The 18,183-nt window shown below is 46.4% G+C and overlaps 1 protein-coding gene across 1 annotated transcript; it reads right to left on the bottom strand.

Moving 5' to 3' along the window:
- Window positions 1-211: 211 nt before the first annotated feature.
- On the bottom strand, window positions 212-1,995 carry LOC103649667 (cyanidin 3-O-rutinoside 5-O-glucosyltransferase-like). Its single transcript, NM_001346927.1, has one exon. It carries the CDS (start codon window positions 1,805-1,807, stop codon window positions 341-343), a length of 1,467 nt encoding a protein of 488 aa, NP_001333856.1. The 5' UTR covers window positions 1,808-1,995; the 3' UTR covers window positions 212-340.
- Between the last annotated feature and the right edge of the window lie 16,188 nt (window positions 1,996-18,183).

The raw sequence follows: 18,183 nt of genomic DNA, 5'->3' as shown, positions 1-18,183 counted from the left end.
GATTGTTCTATGTTCCAAAGAGACCCGGCCTAAACTACCTGGTCTCTTATGGTCGCGTCTAGAGCTGGCCTAGTTCAAACAAAATGTGCTTTTCAAGTGAGACAGTGACTGCTCCCTGGTTCCGTTATTCACGTGATGCCAGCAGTTCACTTCACATGGACTCATAATATTAAGTGAGAATTATATAAATTATCACGTAGACACACACCTGCAGAGAATATCAATATTATCACGTTGACACACATGTTTGCACTTGCACATGCGCTTAGAGCAACAATTAATTAAGTACAGTTGTAGATCGAGTCCCATAACCTATGTCGACCGCACGAGAGCTGACGGCCTAGTTATTCCCGCCGGCGATCTGCTTGGCGACGAACGCCTTGAGGTTCCTCTCCGACGAGCCGCCCTTCGACGCGGCGGCGCGCGCCTTCTCCCTCCACACGGCGGCCTTGGCGCGCACCATGTCGGAGGTAGCGAGGTCGATACACCTCCGCAGCTCGCCGGCCTCCAGCACCCCGTCCTTGTCGCTGACGGCGGCCCTGACGCCGGTCCCGATCCTCTCCACCAGCCACGCGTTGGTGCCCTGGTCCGTCCACTGCGGCACGCACACGACGGGGACGCCGCACGCCGTGCTCTCCAGCGTGGAGTTCCAGCCGCAGTGCGTGACGAAGCAGCCCACGGCCGGGTGCGACAACACCCGCACCTGGTCGCACCACCCCACCACCATGCCGCGCCCGCCGCCGGCCAGCGTCGCGGCGTCGGCGTCGGCGCCCTCGCTTCTGCGGTTGTCCTCCCGCAGCACCCACAGGAACGGGCGGCCGCTCTCGGACATCCCCCGCGCCACCTCCTCGATCTGCCGCCTGCGCATCACCGACAGGCTCCCGAACGAGATGTACACCACGGAGCCCGGCGCCTGTGCGTCCAGCCACTCGAGGTAGCCCTTGCCGTCCTGCGTGAACAGGTCGTTGTTGCCGCCGGCCGCCGCGTCGTCGTCCAGGAAGGAGAGGACGGGGCCGACGGGGACCACGTCCACGCCGTGCTCCCGCAGCGACGCCACCGCCTCGGGCTCCACGGCGTCGAACGTGTTGGCCAGCACGCTGGGGCTGTCCTCGCCGCCGTCCAGCCGCCCGACGAGCTCGCGGAACGCGTCGGCGACGAACGCGTAGGGGTCGTCCTCGGAGGTGGAGACGATGAACGACGGCAGGTCGCGGACGCGGAGCGGCGGGAGGCCCGGGAACCGGACGCCCGCCCACGGGTCGCCGCCCGCCGCGGCGACGGCCGCGTCGACGCCGCCCGTGGCGCGGAAGAAGTGCAGGTAGACGGCGAGCACGGTGGCCGGCTGGATCCAGTAGAGCGCGGCGGGCACGGCGTGGGCGCGCGCCACGTCGGCCACCCACGACAGCAGCAGCGTGTACACGACGAGCGTGGCGGGCCTGCCCGCGCCGCGGAGGCGGGCCAGGACGTCCCCCAGCGTGCGGGACCCCACGACCTTGACCTGGTCCATGTAGCGCGTGGCGTCGTGCACGGCGCCGTCGAAGCCGTCGTCGTAGCCGTCGGAGTAGGGCACGTACCGCACCCCCGCGCCGTCGCGGTGGCCCTCCTCCGCGTCTGCCTCGGCGCCCGGGAACATCTTGCGGAGCGCGGACACGGCCGTGCAGACGGTGACCCGCGCCCCCGTGGCGCGTAGCAGGCGGCGCGCGAGGTGGCGCGCCGGGTTGATGTGGCCCTGCGCCGGGAAGGTCACCACCAGGAAGTGCGGCTCGGGCGCCGCCCGCCTGACGAGCCCCTCCTCTACCATGGCCGGCATTGTGTTGTGCGACGAGAGTCACGGAACAACAACAACCGTACCCCAGGTCCCCAGCAGGCAGCAGCTAACTGGTGGTAGCCTGGTCCTGGTGCTGCTGTTGCACGACAAGGCTGCTGCTGCTGGAAGCTAGCGCTAGCTAGTGAGTGAGGTCGATGGCTGCGGAGACGAGCGAGTGATGATGTGGTCGTGGGGAGAGGTGGGCGCGATGCCGCCTGTTTATGCTGGGGCGAGGACGCCGGTGACGCAAGCGATGAGGAGAGCGCGCGGCCGCTGGTGGTTGTCACAGCTCAGTAGCTCACAACTCAGCAGCAGAGGGAGGCCAGGCCAGGCCAGGGCCGCCAAACGCCAATGGCAATGCAATGCATGTGTGGTGCTATGCTAGCTTGTCTTGTTTTGTTTCCTAGTTAGCCTCCTGCTGCTGCATGGCGCAACTAGCATGCATGTCAGTGGGCAGTGGGCCAGTGGCAGTGTTTGTCTTGGCCTTTGCCTTTTCTGTTCTCTCTCGTGTCGTGTGTGTGTTGCGCTGCCGACTGCCGACCGAGGAGATGAATGCAAATGCAAATGCAATGCATCGAATTGCTGAAGTGCCATTGGGCTCTGACAGTGGCCGCCACCTTCCTCCTTTGGAAATGTTTACCGGATGGAATCCATGCATTTCATTTTTCATATTTGCCACATTCAGGAAAAAGGCTGACTTTTGAAAAGACAAATAGGCGCTTACTACATTTTTTTTATAAGATAGGAGGGGCGAGCCCCTACTGAAAATTTTTATTAAAACTTTAAAATAACAGAGTTAGAAGCAGACAGAAAAGAAGATTACAAAGGATAAAACAACCTAACTACAAAGGGAAAAAGGAAAAGAGACGAAGTCTATTGCCAAAGCTAAAGCCATGCAGGAATTGTCGAATCAAAACGGCCTTTAGCCCTCAGCATGACAAGATGAAGTTCCCTTGCAAACTCATTTTTGCAATGTTGCACAGTCGGGGCTTTATTCTGAAAAAGCCATGCATTACGGGTTTTCTAAATGCTCCAGTTCATGAGAATGACAATTTCCATAGAGAATGGAACATTGAGTTGTTGCATTAGGTTTACTGCAGCGGCCTCAGGATTAGCAATTCTGGGAGACGTCAAACCAATAGAAGTCCAGCAAGCCTTTGCAAAGTTACACTTGAGGAAAAGATGGTAAAGAGTTCCTTCGTTTTGCCAGATGCAGTTCTCACAAGTGTAGGACTCGAGGTTCATATTCTTCCTTTTCAGCATATCTCTTGTATTGAGTCTGTTTTTTAGCCAAAGCCAAAAAAGACCTTATGCTTTGGTTGACACTTGTTTTTCCAAAGCGATCCGAAGATCTGGTGAACCTGGGCCTGACCCATCAAATGCTTATACGTTTTTTTGTAGAGAAAATGTCTGCTCCCCAAATGAGTTTCCAAGTATCATTTGTGTTGTTTACCATGATTTGGCCCCAGGTTGCGTCTAAGTCTAAAAATTGTTCATGAGCTTGAACCGACAGAGGAAGCTGGAAAATTTCAATAAGTTGCTCTTTTTGGAGAGCCTCTTTGATGGACAGTTTGCTATTGCGGGCGAAGGAAAATAACTCAGGGAATTGATTAGCCGGGATGCCCGAATTCCACATATCTTCCCAGAAAAGAATGGTTCTTCCATCTCCAATTTTTGGAGCAGCCAGACCCTTGTAATCTTGGACAAACGTAAGTAAGCTTTTCCACCAAAAGGAGCCAATTTTTGAGCAACCAGGCATCCTGGTTGTCCTGTAATAGTTGCTCCAAACCAAGTTAACCCAGGGAATATCGTGACTGTTGAAGAACTTGTGTAAAAACTTCAGGAGCAAGGCTTTATTGTGAGTCTCTAGTCTTACCACTCCCAGGCCCCCATTTTTTTTGTCTGGGTAATCATGCTCCAGGCAGCTAGCGCAGGTTTCTTTGAATTGACGTCGTTCCCCCTCCAGAGACAGTGTTTCCGATAGGAATCAATCTTCTTAACCGTGGTCACCGGGATTTTCAGCGTACACATCAAAAAAGTCGGGAGAGCTGAAAAAAACCGAGTTAACAAGCTCAAGCCTGCCAGCCTGGGAGAGGAGGGCAGAAGTGCATGAAAGTCGCTTTTGAACCCTCTGAATGAGTGGTAAAAAGTGGCATATTTTAGGTTTTGAAAGACCCAGCGGGACACCCAGATAGGTAAAGGGCATTGAACCTATCTGACAGTTAAGAGTTCCAGCAAGGATCGCCATTTTAGCAGGACTGACGTTGATGGGGTACATACTTGATTTGTTGTAGTTCACCTTCAACCCCGTTGAAAAAGCAAAAGAGTTCAGGACAGCTCTTAGAAAGAATAGCTGTCTAGGGCAAGCTTCCAAAATCAGCAGAGTGTCATCCGCGTATTGGACTATCGGAAAATCTTGACCACAATTCTCTGGCAATGTGTAACACCCGGTTTTAAAGGACAAAGCCGGGTGCATCTCATACATGCGCCAAGAAGACAACATATATAATAACAGAGTGTATAGAGATAAATGTCATAAATCATCAGAGTATTTATTACATAGCGGAAGACTTATTACAAAATAAAAGTGTAAACATAAAACGAACTAAGGATCGTCGGCGCCAATGTCGACCGAGACACGCCACCTAGATCAGATCGAACTCCTCAGTGTTAGGCGGCTCCTCTTCGACCACCTGCTCTTCTCCTGTGGGGGGGTGTGAGACAGCAAGAGTGAGCTCACATACGTTCATAGCTCAACAAGTCGTGGGGAATAATGTGGCATGAACTCACCAAAGGTGGGAGTTCATGTAGTGTAAGGCTAATCAATGGAATAAAGGCTGAGGCTGAGCATTGCTTTTATAAGTTGGTCAAAATTTTATTAGCAATTACTAAGTGTAAGTAAATACCAAACCTTAATAATAATAAAGAAAAGTAATAGTAAAATAATCCCAAATGCGATGCAAATGTCAAATTAAATTTAAGTTCCATATTTAATCATGTGAGTGTCCGAGCCGCTCTTGACCGTGAGCACGGCTAGTATACTAGTTTTACACTCTGCAGAGGTTGCGCATCTTTACCCACAAGTCGTGTATCCCATGTCGCCTGGGTTTGCAAGGCCCTTAGACACTACCGAGGTGAATGGCTAGGGATCCACTACGAGGCCTTTACAAAGTTCCACTAGCTTCCGAAAACCCGCTACAGTTTATAGGAAGATCCAGTACAGGGTTCCTGGCTGACAGCCATCGCAGCAAAATCAACCAGGGACCTCCCCGCACTGACCTCTCCCCTACTGCCCTTGCCCCTTTCGGGTAAGGTAGTCTTCCACTAGCTTTCCTAATTAGTCAGCCAAGGGCGTCCCATTAAACCCTTGTGGTAGCACTGTTTTCCCGGGTGGTTCTCCATGTTCCCATTAACATAATGATCTTATCATGAACATAAAATAATGAACAGATAATAGAAAGTGTAGTCATGAGTCATAAATATCTTTATACCCAAATCCACATAAAGCAATAGCATGTACTACCCAAAAATTTAGTAGTAAAACCAGTGGTGAAACAAGGTATAAAGATAGTCAAAATCTAGGGTATCCTATTGGGTCCCATCCAAAATTAACCTATGCAGATCATTATGAATAATAAGAACATGAATAGGTAAAAGAAGTGATCAAGGGCACAACTTGCCTTCAATGAGCTCCTGCTCAGCTACTTCTACTTGTTGAAGCTCAGGTTCCACAGTGGGTTGCTCGTCTACTCGCATCAACACAATACATACATAGTATAGCCAAAATCAACATCACACCAAACAGATGAATGAAATATACAGTAAAAATATACACATTAAAATGAAACCATAGGAACTGGAATCACTAAATTTTGAGTTATAGAATTCAAGTTATGAATTTCCTAAGATTTAAGGTGATTATAATAGGATTAGATGATAAATTAATTTTCTAACTGTTTTCATGTCAAAACAGAGATACTAAATGATAGATAATATTATTACAAAATTTTAGAAATTGGAATGGTTCAATTTGGAGCTCTCATGGATTTTCTAAGAATTAATTAAGTTCTAGGAATTGTTTTGTATTAAAAATACATTTTCCCAATTCATTTAATCTGATTTACTCTTCTCTGGATGGCGCCTCAATTCCCAGAAAAGCCAGGGGGGTCTCTGCGCAAATTACCTAAGACACAGAGCACTGTTAAATGAGGACGGCGGGTTGGTTTCTGGAAAGCAGAGGGGCTCTTTAGCAAAACGATCGGCTGAAGGGGTACGCTTCATCGTGGGTCGTTTGATCACCAGCCAACGGCCCAGATTAGATAGATATTAGTTATAGTCCCGCTTTCACTTCCAACCATCGGATCTGAGATCCACGATCCACGGCGCACGATGCACCAACCCTCTCTCTTGGCCACACGATCACAGATCTACGGCTTAGATCAAGCAGGCCGAAATCGGCATCGGGGTCCATTCTGCGCCGTTGATTGGGAAATCTACGTAGCGTCTGGTTTCTTCCCTAGCCGACTACCAGGCACGGCGGCGCGCCTAGCCCTACGGTGGTGCCATGGCCGCTGCCCACGAGATCTCCACAAAGCAATCCAAACCTCGACGTGGATGGTGCAACACGATGAGAATGACTAGGCGATCGAGGCTAGGGGTTTCTTACCGGTGATTGAAGCAGCGGCGAGGCAGGCCACACGACATGGCGGATCTACGGCCGAAGCAAACTATGGTGAGCGATTCACCATTGTACAGCTGCCATCCGCACCTGAGCGATCAACGAACGGCTTCAGTGAGTCCCGCTGAGCTATTCCCCCCCAGTTTTGTGGTTTCTTTCCCCCCTTCTCCTACGGTGGCGGCTAGGGACCCCAAAACTCAATTTGAGTTCATTGTATAAGGAGAGGGAAGGAAGGGGGACCTAGTTTATGTGGACGTGGGGAGGCGGCCAGGGTGTAACGGCCTAACTACCACCCGAAGACGCAGACCCAGCCGGGATTCTCGGCAACTCCACCAGTGGAGTCCACACGACATCACGGTCCCAGCAGTAACAACCTTCCATGGAAGACGCTCCAGTGGAAGCGGGTCCACCATTTAGCTGCCGGGTGAGCTTGGTTCGACCCCGCGCCGGGCTCGAGACGGCGCGGATATGCTCCAGGAAGTAAATAGGGGCGTGGATGGTGGCCGAGGTGGGGTTGATGAGCTAGCCGGCTCCGAGGAAATCGCTGCGGACGTTGCGCGCAAGCGATGGTAGGGGAGAACTGGTCGCCGCGGATGACAGAGAGGTCCCACCCGCCAGCCACACAGAAGCAGAAAAGGGGAGAGGAGAGGGAGGCTTACAACCGGGTCCCGCACGGAAGTGGATGAGTGGCAACGTGGGCGCGAGTGAGCGGCAGACGAGTGGGCCCGCCCTGTCGGCGCGCGTGGGATGACCAGCAGGGCCGCGCGATTGAGGATTTGCACACTGGGCCGAAAATGACGCAGTCGGCCCATGTAGCCCTTTTTCCCTTTTTCTTTTTATTTTTTTCTGTTTTCTTTCTCTTTTCTCTTATTTTTGAATCTAAGTTTGAATTTCAAATTGGTGACGAACTTGTACTCAAATTTTCTGAGTATATGATTTGGATAAATCATTGTGGAATAAATTTATCTATTTATAAGTTTTATTTTTTGTATTGCATAGTATTTTTCTTTCTTTCTTTCCAAATTTTAGAATTTCTTTTAGGATTTAATTTCCCATTTGGATATTTAACATTTTTCACATTATTATATGTTATCACAAAATGCACACAGAATAAAATCGAGCATGATGCATAATTTGGTAGTATATGTTTTTATTAATTGTTTTTGGGCATGATGTTCACATAAGATGATGCATAAAGATCAAACTCACATAAAGAGAAATTGTTCCTCTACTGGTATTATTCCTAGCAATTACAAAGTGGGTGTTACAAATCCTACCCCCCTTAAAAATAATCTCGTCCTCGAGATTATAGAAGGTCTAGGGAAAAGATGGGGAAAATCTATGTGAAGCTCTTCTTCTCTTTACCACTTTGCTTCATCTTCTCCATGGTGACTCAATTGCACTTTGCACATCTTTATCACCTTATTCCTTGCAACTCGAGTCAAAGTGTCAATACTCTTAATAGGTTATTCCGTATAAGCCAAATCTCCCTGAACACTGAGTTTCTCCATTGGTAACTATTCCTTAGGGACACGGAGACACTTCTTAAGTTGAGACACATAGAATACATTATGCACCTCAGATAGATTATGAGGTAGCTCGAGTTGATAGGCCTTCTCTCCAACTTGCCTAAAAAAACTCTGAATGGTCCAATAAAGTGAGAGAACAATTTGCCCTTAACTTTAAATCTCCTCATTCCACAAAGTGGTGACACCTTGAGGTACACATGATCTCCTTCCTAAAATTCCAGTGGTCTTCTTCTATTATCAGCATAGCTCTTTTGCCTGGTCTGAGCTACCTTCCAATTCTCTCGAATTATACGAACTTGTTTTTCTGCCTCTTGAATAAGTTCAGGTCCAAAGAACTGTCTTCCTCTAGTCTGGTCCCAATATAGAGGAGCACTGCACTTCCTGCCATATAGAGTCTCAAATGGTAACATCTTCAGACTGGCCTGGTAGCTATTATTATAAGAAAACTCAGCATATGGTAAGCTCTTCTCCCAACTGCCACCATGCTTGAGAGCACAAGCTCTTAACATATCCTCCAGCACTTGATTAGTCCTCTCTGTCTGTCCATCAGTCTGGGGATGGTAGGCTGAACTAAAATTCAACTTTGTATCCAAGCTCTCATGCAACTTCTTCCAAAACCGAGAAGTAAACTGTGATCCTCGATCAGACACGATCTTTTTAGGTACTCCATGTAAACAAACTATCCGAGTCATATACAATTCTGCTAGCTTGGCTCCCGTGTAATTAGTCCTCACCGGTATAAAATGAGCCACTTTTGTCAATCTGTCCACAATTACCCAAATAGAGTCATATCCTGCTGGAGTGCGGGGTAGTCCAACAATAAAATCCATACCAATTTCCTCCCATTTCCACTCGGGTATCTTCAGTGGGTGCAATAATCCGGCTGGCCTCTGGTGTTCAGCTTTAACTCTTTGGCATACATCGCACATAGCCACATGTGCAGCCACATCTCTCTTTAGTCCATACCACCAATACTTTTGCTTCAAATCCTGATACATCTTAGTACTCCCAGGATGGATAGAATAAACTGAATCATGTGCCTCCTTCAATATAGTTTCCCGAAGACTTTCAATGTCGGGAACACAGATCCGATTCTTGAACCAAATCGTGCCTTGTTCATCCTCTGTGAACTCCGGGCCTCTACCCTCTGTTATCAGATCCTTGATCTCCTGGATTTTGGCATCACCAATCTGACCTTTACGAATTTCTTGCTCCAAGGTAGGTTCCAATTTAATAGTCACTCCTTCCGTATGTGTAACAATTCCCAGGTTGAGTCTCTCAAAATCTTTTGCTAATTCATCAGGTAGCTGGGCAACGAAAGCGGAGTGAACATGTTCTTTCCGACTCAAGGCATCTGCAACCAAATTCGCCTTGCCTGGGTGATAATGAATCTCCAAGTCATAATCCTTAATGAGCTCCAACCAACGGCGTTGCCTCAGGTTGAGATCCTTCTGAGTGAATATATACTTCAAACTCTTATGGTCCGTGTATACTTGGCACTTAGTTCCCATAATGTAGTGTCTCCAAATCTTAAGTGCATGCACAACGGCAGCCAACTCTAAGTCATGGGTGGGGTAGTACAATTCATGCTTCCGCAACTGACGAGATGCATAGGCAATCACATGTCCTTCTTGCATAAGCACACATCCAAGTCCTTGGCCACATGCATCACAATAAATGTCAAATCCCTTCTGCAGATCTGGCATAATCAATACTGGTGGCGACATCAACCTCTTCTTCAATAGATCAAAGCTGTCTTGACACTTCTCGTCCCACTTAAATTCTTTTCCTTTCTCCAAAAGCGAGGTCATAGGCTTAGCAATCTTAGAAAATCCTTCAATAAATCTCCGATAATATCCTGCTAATCCCAAGAAACTCCGAATCTCAGTAACTGTAGTGGGTACTCTCCACTCCATTATCTCCTTTACTTTAGCAGGATCCACAGCTATTCCTCCATTAGAAATAATATGACCAAGGAATGGCACCTTGTCAATCCAAAACTCGCACTTGCTGAACTTAGCGTAGAGTTGATTATCTCGTAACTTCTGTAGCACCAACCTTAGATGTTGTTCATGATCACTTTCATTCTTAGAATAGATAAGAATATCGTCGATGAATACCACGACGAATCTGTCCAAATACTCCATAAACACCTTATTCATCAAATTCATGAAATAAGCTGGTGCATTGGTTAGTCCAAATGACATAACTGTGAACTCATATAATCCATATCGGGTTGAGAAAGCCGTCTTAGGAATATCCAATGGTCTAATCCTCATCTGATGGTAACCCGATCGGAGATCAATCTCTGAGAATGCTCTTGCATCCCTTATCCAATTAAATAAATCCTCAATGCGGGGTAATGGATACTTGTTCTTCACAGTGACATCGTTAAGGGACCTATAATCCACGCACATCCTTTGCGATCCATCCTTCTTCTGCACAAATAAAACCGGCGCTCCCCAAGGTGAGGAACTCGGGCGAATGTAACCGGCCTCTTGTAACTCCGTCAACTGCTTCTTCAGTTCCTTCAACTCTTCTACAGACCTCCTGTATGGCCGTTTAGAAATAGGAGTAGTCCTAGGTAAGAGATCAATGACAAACTCAACTTTCTTATATGGTGGCATCCCTGGTAACTCCTCTAGAAAGACATCCAGAAAATCTCTAACCAACCGGATGTTGTCACCAACAAACTTCTCATCTACTAAGAATGCCGCTAGTCTGATGGTGGTAGTTACTGCAACTTCAACTTCAAATCTTTGTCCTTTGGAACTGGTGAGTTCTACAGTTCCCTTAGCACAGTGTATATACTGCCTTTGTCCTTCTTAACCATGACATACCAAGGATCACATCTATAGTGTTCTCTTCTAACACTATAGGGGTAGTTCATCTGAGTTAGAAATACAGGGTAAGAAAGGAAGAATTATAGACAAGGCGAGTAATTATGAGAAATGTTACTGCGGGGGATTTATTAGCTAAGTAGATTAGTGTGTTATCCACTAAAGCTAATACATTACCTTATGGTGGTACATGCTAAGATGCCCGTCTATACTATTTCAATCAATCAAAGAAGCAAATCAGACATTGATCATCAGCACAATCAACCAACATTTTTTTTAATAGAGAAAATAGTTTTAATTTTGTCTTAGGCTTCCCTAACTCTTAAGAATGTCATAGGGGTAGGGATTCCAAGGTGTGAAATCTGTCTTGTCTTGGAGTAGAAAAGGTAAGAATAATCAGAGTGGAACAGTAGAAGGTGAGACAGGATCAAGATAAGTGTAGAAAGAATCAGAGTAAGGTAAGTGTAGAATGAATCAGAATGAGATAAGTAGGTAAGGGTTTGTCCATTCTATCTAGGTTTCGTCCTACAGTCAACATTTCCTCTGATACCACTTCTGTAACACCCGGTTTTAAAGGACAAAGCCGGGTGCATCTCATACATGCGCCAAGAAGACAACATATATAATAACAGAGTGTATAGAGATAAATGTCATAAATCATCAGAGTATTTATTACATAGCGGAAGACTTATTACAAAATAAAAGTGTAAACATAAAACGAACTAAGGATCGTCGGCGCCAATGTCGACCGAGACACGCCACCTAGATCAGATCGAACTCCTCAGTGTTAGGCGGCTCCTCTTCGACCACCTGCTCTTCTCCTGTGGGGGGGGTGTGAGACAGCAAGAGTGAGCTCACATACGTTCATAGCTCAACAAGTCGTGGGGAATAATGTGGCATGAACTCACCAAAGGTGGGAGTTCATGTAGTGTAAGGCTAATCAATGGAATAAAGGCTGAGGCTGAGCATTGCTTTTATAAGTTGGTCAAAATTTTATTAGCAATTACTAAGTGTAAGTAAATACCAAACCTTAATAATAATAAAGAAAAGTAATAGTAAAATAATCCCAAATGCGATGCAAATGTCAAATTAAATTTAAGTTCCATATTTAATCATGTGAGTGTCCGAGCCGCTCTTGACCGTGAGCACGGCTAGTATACTAGTTTTACACTCTGCAGAGGTTGCGCATCTTTACCCACAAGTCGTGTATCCCATGTCGCCTGGGTTTGCAAGGCCCTTAGACACTACCGAGGTGAATGGCTAGGGATCCACTACGAGGCCTTTACAAAGTTCCACTAGCTTCCGAAAACCCGCTACAGTTTATAGGAAGATCCAGTACAGGGTTCCTGGCTGACAGCCATCGCAGCAAAATCAACCAGGGACCTCCCCGCACTGACCTCTCCCCTACTGCCCTTGCCCCTTTCGGGTAAGGTAGTCTTCCACTAGCTTTCCTAATTAGTCAGCCAAGGGCGTCCCATTAAACCCTTGTGGTAGCACTGTTTTCCCGGGTGGTTCTCCATGTTCCCATTAACATAATGATCTTATCATGAACATAAAATAATGAACAGATAATAGAAAGTGTAGTCATGAGTCATAAATATCTTTATACCCAAATCCACATAAAGCAATAGCATGTACTACCCAAAAATTTAGTAGTAAAACCAGTGGTGAAACAAGGTATAAAGATAGTCAAAATCTAGGGTATCCTATTGGGTCCCATCCAAAATTAACCTATGCAGATCATTATGAATAATAAGAACATGAATAGGTAAAAGAAGTGATCAAGGGCACAACTTGCCTTCAATGAGCTCCTGCTCAGCTACTTCTACTTGTTGAAGCTCAGGTTCCACAGTGGGTTGCTCGTCTACTCGCATCAACACAATACATACATAGTATAGCCAAAATCAACATCACACCAAACAGATGAATGAAATATACAGTAAAAATATACACATTAAAATGAAACCATAGGAACTGGAATCACTAAATTTTGAGTTATAGAATTCAAGTTATGAATTTCCTAAGATTTAAGGTGATTATAATAGGATTAGATGATAAATTAATTTTCTAACTGTTTTCATGTCAAAACAGAGATACTAAATGATAGATAATATTATTACAAAATTTTAGAAATTGGAATGGTTCAATTTGGAGCTCTCATGGATTTTCTAAGAATTAATTAAGTTCTAGGAATTGTTTTGTATTAAAAATACATTTTCCCAATTCATTTAATCTGATTTACTCTTCTCTGGATGGCGCCTCAATTCCCAGAAAAGCCAGGGGGGTCTCTGCGCAAATTACCTAAGACACAGAGCACTGTTAAATGAGGACGGTGGGTTGGTTTCTGGAAAGCAGAGGGGCTCTTTAGCAAAACGATCGGCTGAAGGGGTACGCTTCATCGTGGGTCGTTTGATCACCAGCCAACGGCCCAGATTAGATAGATATTAGTTATAGTCCCGCTTTCACTTCCAACCATCGGATCTGAGATCCACGATCCACGGCGCACGATGCACCAACCCTCTCTCTTGGCCACACGATCACAGATCTACGGCTTAGATCAAGCAGGCCGAAATCGGCATCGGGGTCCATTCTGCGCCGTTGATTGGGAAATCTACGTAGCGTCTGGTTTCTTCCCTAGCCGACTACCAGGCACGGCGGCGCGCCTAGCCCTACGGTGGTGCCATGGCCGCTGCCCACGAGATCTCCACAAAGCAATCCAAACCTCGACGTGGATGGTGCAACACGATGAGAATGACTAGGCGATCGAGGCTAGGGGTTTCTTACCGGTGATTGAAGCAGCGGCGAGGCAGGCCACACGACATGGCGGATCTACGGCCGAAGCAAACTATGGTGAGCGATTCACCATTGTACAGCTGCCATCCGCACCTGAGCGATCAACGAACGGCTTCAGTGAGTCCCGCCGAGCTATTCCCCCCCAGTTTTGTGGTTTCTTTCCCCCCTTCTCCTACGGTGGCGGCTAGGGACCCCAAAACTCAATTTGAGTTCATTGTATAAGGAGAGGGAAGGAAGGGGGACCTAGTTTATGTGGACGTGGGGAGGCGGCCAGGGTGTAACGGCCTAACTACCACCCGAAGACGCAGACCCAGCCGGGATTCTCGGCAACTCCACCAGTGGAGTCCACACGACATCACGGTCCCAGCAGTAACAACCTTCCATGGAAGACGCTCCAGTGGAAGCGGGTCCACCATTTAGCTGCCGGGTGAGCTTGGTTCGACCCCGCGCCGGGCTCGAGACGGCGCGGATATGCTCCAGGAAGTAAATAGGGGCGTGGATGGTGGCCGAGGTGGGGTTGATGAGCTAGCCGGCTCCGAGGAAATCGCTGCGGACGTTGCGCGCAAGCGATGGTAGGGGAGAACTGGTCGCCGCGGATGACAGAGAGGTCCCACCCGCCAGCCACACAGAAGCAGAAAAGGGGAGAGGAGAGGGAGGCTTACAACCGGGTCCCGCACGGAAGTGGATGAGTGGCAACGTGGGCGCGAGTGAGCGGCAGACGAGTGGGCCCGCCCTGTCGGCGCGCGTGGGATGACCAGCAGGGCCGCGCGATTGAGGATTTGCACACTGGGCCGAAAATGACGCAGTCGGCCCATGTAGCCCTTTTTCCCTTTTTCTTTTTATTTTTTTCTGTTTTCTTTCTCTTTTCTCTTATTTTTGAATCTAAGTTTGAATTTCAAATTGGTGACGAACTTGTACTCAAATTTTCTGAGTATATGATTTGGATAAATCATTGTGGAATAAATTTATCTATTTATAAGTTTTATTTTTTGTATTGCATAGTATTTTTCTTTCTTTCTTTCCAAATTTTAGAATTTCTTTTAGGATTTAATTTCCCATTTGGATATTTAACATTTTTCACATTATTATATGTTATCACAAAATGCACACAGAATAAAATCGAGCATGATGCATAATTTGGTAGTATATGTTTTTATTAATTGTTTTTGGGCATGATGTTCACATAAGATGATGCATAAAGATCAAACTCACATAAAGAGAAATTGTTCCTCTACTGGTATTATTCCTAGCAATTACAAAGTGGGTGTTACACAATGGTAACTTGAGCAAGTTTTGCCGCCGCACTTTATTTATGATGCTTTGAAGCAGATCTGCCGCGAGAACAAAAAGAAGAGGCGAGAGGGGATCACCCTGCCTGACCCCACGCTTGCAGTGAAAAGTTTTCCCAGGTACACCATTAAGAAGAACTGAAGACGTGCCAGACCGAAGAATGTCCCTAATCCAGTTTATCCATCTGGGGCCGAAGCCATTGTGCAGCAATACCTGAAGAATGAACTCATGCTCTAGAGAATCAAACGCCTTTTCAAAGTCCAATTTGAGCACAATAATCTCTTTTTTTGAAATATGGCAAAGATGAATATATTCGAAAGCCCAGGCCAGGCAGTCTTGAATGTTTCTTCCTTTGATGAAGCCATATTGATTTTTGTGGACAAGGGAAGTCATCACTGTCTGTAACCGGTTAGCCAGCAGCTTAGTAATGATTTTCATACTATTATTCAGAAGAGAGATTGGTCTGAAATCGCCCACTACTCTGGCATTATCCTTCTTCGGAATCAGGACAATATAAGAGCCATTAATGCTTCGAAGGCAAACATCTCCATGGTAAAATTGATCACATAAGTCATAGAAGTCTTGTGAAATAATCGGCCAACATTTTTTGATAAAGTTAGTATTAAACCCATCAGGTCGCGGGGAGGCGCTTACTACATAGATACATTGTATTGGATTAGTTGTTCTTTGTCACATTTTTCACCGTCTCTCCTCGCGCAACAAAGAGAGAAGATTTTGCCCCATGCGTTGCGTTGCATTGGATGGAGTCTGAAGATGCATATCACTAGGATTATAACGTAGGTGAGCCCTAACACAGTTGGTAAATGCCTTCAAAATACGATACTGCGATACCCAGAGATCTACTAGTCGTTTTGATTCGATCCCAACAAATTAAATTAAGTAATACCAATCGATGTCGCGGCCATGCTCTAGAAGGCAGGCGAGCGCGCACAGGGACAACCGGACAAGGAAAAGAACTCCGAACTCCCGCTGCGGGCTGCGGCGGCTGGCCTACCTAGCTAGTCCGCTAGTATAGTTAGCAACAAAACAACAGGGCCGCCGCCCGCCGCCCCGTCCCAATCGTCGGCGAAGGCGACGGAATCCGCCCGACCTCATACATCTCCGTGAGTTGCATATAGATGCTGCTCCGAATATACTATACTACATTGCCGCACGTGTGGCTCCTAGCTAGCTAGCCTAGCCTGCAGACAGCATATGATTGGATCGGGGCAGCCAGGCAGGCCGGCGGACTCGACGGCGGCAAGGGACGTCGTCGCCGTCGCCGTCGTCCGTGACGTGCGCCGTGACGAACACGAACCGCCGAGGCGGTCTAGCTGTTTGGATAATAATTAATAATAATACGTCTCGGCAACGGCACTGCAGATGCCGACCGGCCGGGCAGGGCACGGTGTGTGATTTTTACACTATATCTCATCATCCGATGGTCGCGCTGCGCATGCGTCGTCCTCGTCCAGAATTGTATGTTCTGATTGATGATGACGGAGGGACTGCATGCCATCTCTGCATGATTGGGGCTCCATCGGGATGAACGGATCTCGGTCCCGCGTACGGATTAGGACGGACGAGTCTTTCACTTCCCCTCCGTGGCACCGTGTCCAGCTTATCTATAGTCATCCAAAACAATGTTCTATTTACATTATAAACTGTTCTTGTAAAATTTAAAATATAATATGAGAAATATAATAGATAAGCTGTTGAAGATAGTATAATGGCTAACAATATAAGCTTTAGAGGTTCGCACAAGGGTTGGAGACCCATGCACGTAATCGAATTCCTTTTTAAGTGCGCACGCTAAGATGTCTAAATGGGTCGGCCGGCCCGTCACGATCTGAACCCGTTGAAACACGACCCGTTTAAGCACGACACGATTAGACCTGAATAATTATCTGCACCGGGTCCGGCTACCCAACGAGCTCAATTATCTGAACGAGCTCGGCACGGGATGGGCCCAACCATATCGGGCCGACCCGTTAAGCTCGGCCCGAAAATAAACATCGTGACGGCCTAAGCCCGCTAGCGTATAAACTAAGCTTAAAATTAAATCACCATAAAAAATTGAACATATTTACAAATCATAATTGAAAAATATAACTAAATATAATAACATATATTACAAATAATACACATATCACATGTCACAAATAAATGATATAGCTATTTTTGCAACATTGCCTTATTAAACGGGTCGAATCCGAGCCCGTTTAGAAATGGGCCTTGCGCGGGCTAGCCCACCGGCCCAAAACATTGAACGAGCCTGGCACGGACGGGCCCTAGCCCGCATAGAGCCGAATCGGAACGGGCTCAGATCAAGCCCAAATAACGGGCTTCGTGCCAGGTTCGTGGGGCGCGGGCTTGATGGCCACCTATAGCGCACGCACAATAGTTAATAATCCCTCTGTCTCAAAATATAAGTCATTTCAAGATTTTTGGAGAGTCAAAGTTTTTAAAGTTTGACCAGAAGTATGGCAAGAATCATAAAAGATTTATGACACGAAATAGATATAGTATGAAAATATATTTAATGAGAAATCTAATGGTATACATTTGATATCATAAATGTTATGACTTCATTGTATAAATTTGGTCAAACTTGAAAACACTTTGACTCTCCAAGAATTTTGGAATGACTTATATTTTGGAACGGAGGAATAATGTTTTAGTCAATTTTAGTCGATAAAATCAGACATAGTATTTTAGGGACTTAAGTTTAGTCCCTAAAATTCAGAAAGGTGACTAAAGAAACCAAACAAATCATAAATGAGTCATGTGTGTGCACAGGGCCGTCTCCTATTTTCTTGGGCCGGTGCAAAAATATAAAAATAGGTCTTATGACCTATACTATATAGAAATAAAAACAATCTAAAATGAGTTCTTTCAAATTTGATTTATTATATATCATTGTTCTCTTATATTATCTATTTTAAAGCAAGGTTCTTTAGTTTAATTTGCAAAACATCAAACAATTTTTATCCCTGTGCCATCGGCCCAGTTGTGCTAGGCACTAGACGGGCCTGTATGTGCAGTAAAAAAATACTAGTGCATGCACCTACATGCAATTGTTTGTGTTGAGAAACATGTAGCCCAAGAAGGCCTAGGTGACACATACACCGAAAAGCTTATTTGTTGTCTACGACCCAGTTTAGCACAGCTGATGTTGAAAACGCAGCTTATCTGATTAGCCGGTGAAAACCAGTTTCTGCTTATTGTCTGCTTTTAGTTCACCTTAGA

This window comes from Zea mays, chromosome 3 (genome assembly GCF_902167145.1).
Source record: "Zea mays cultivar B73 chromosome 3, Zm-B73-REFERENCE-NAM-5.0, whole genome shotgun sequence".
NCBI classification, from domain to species: Eukaryota; Viridiplantae; Streptophyta; class Magnoliopsida; order Poales; family Poaceae; genus Zea; species Zea mays.
Note: the sequence above shows the minus strand (reverse complement) of the source record. Positions and strands in the feature narration are given on the sequence as shown.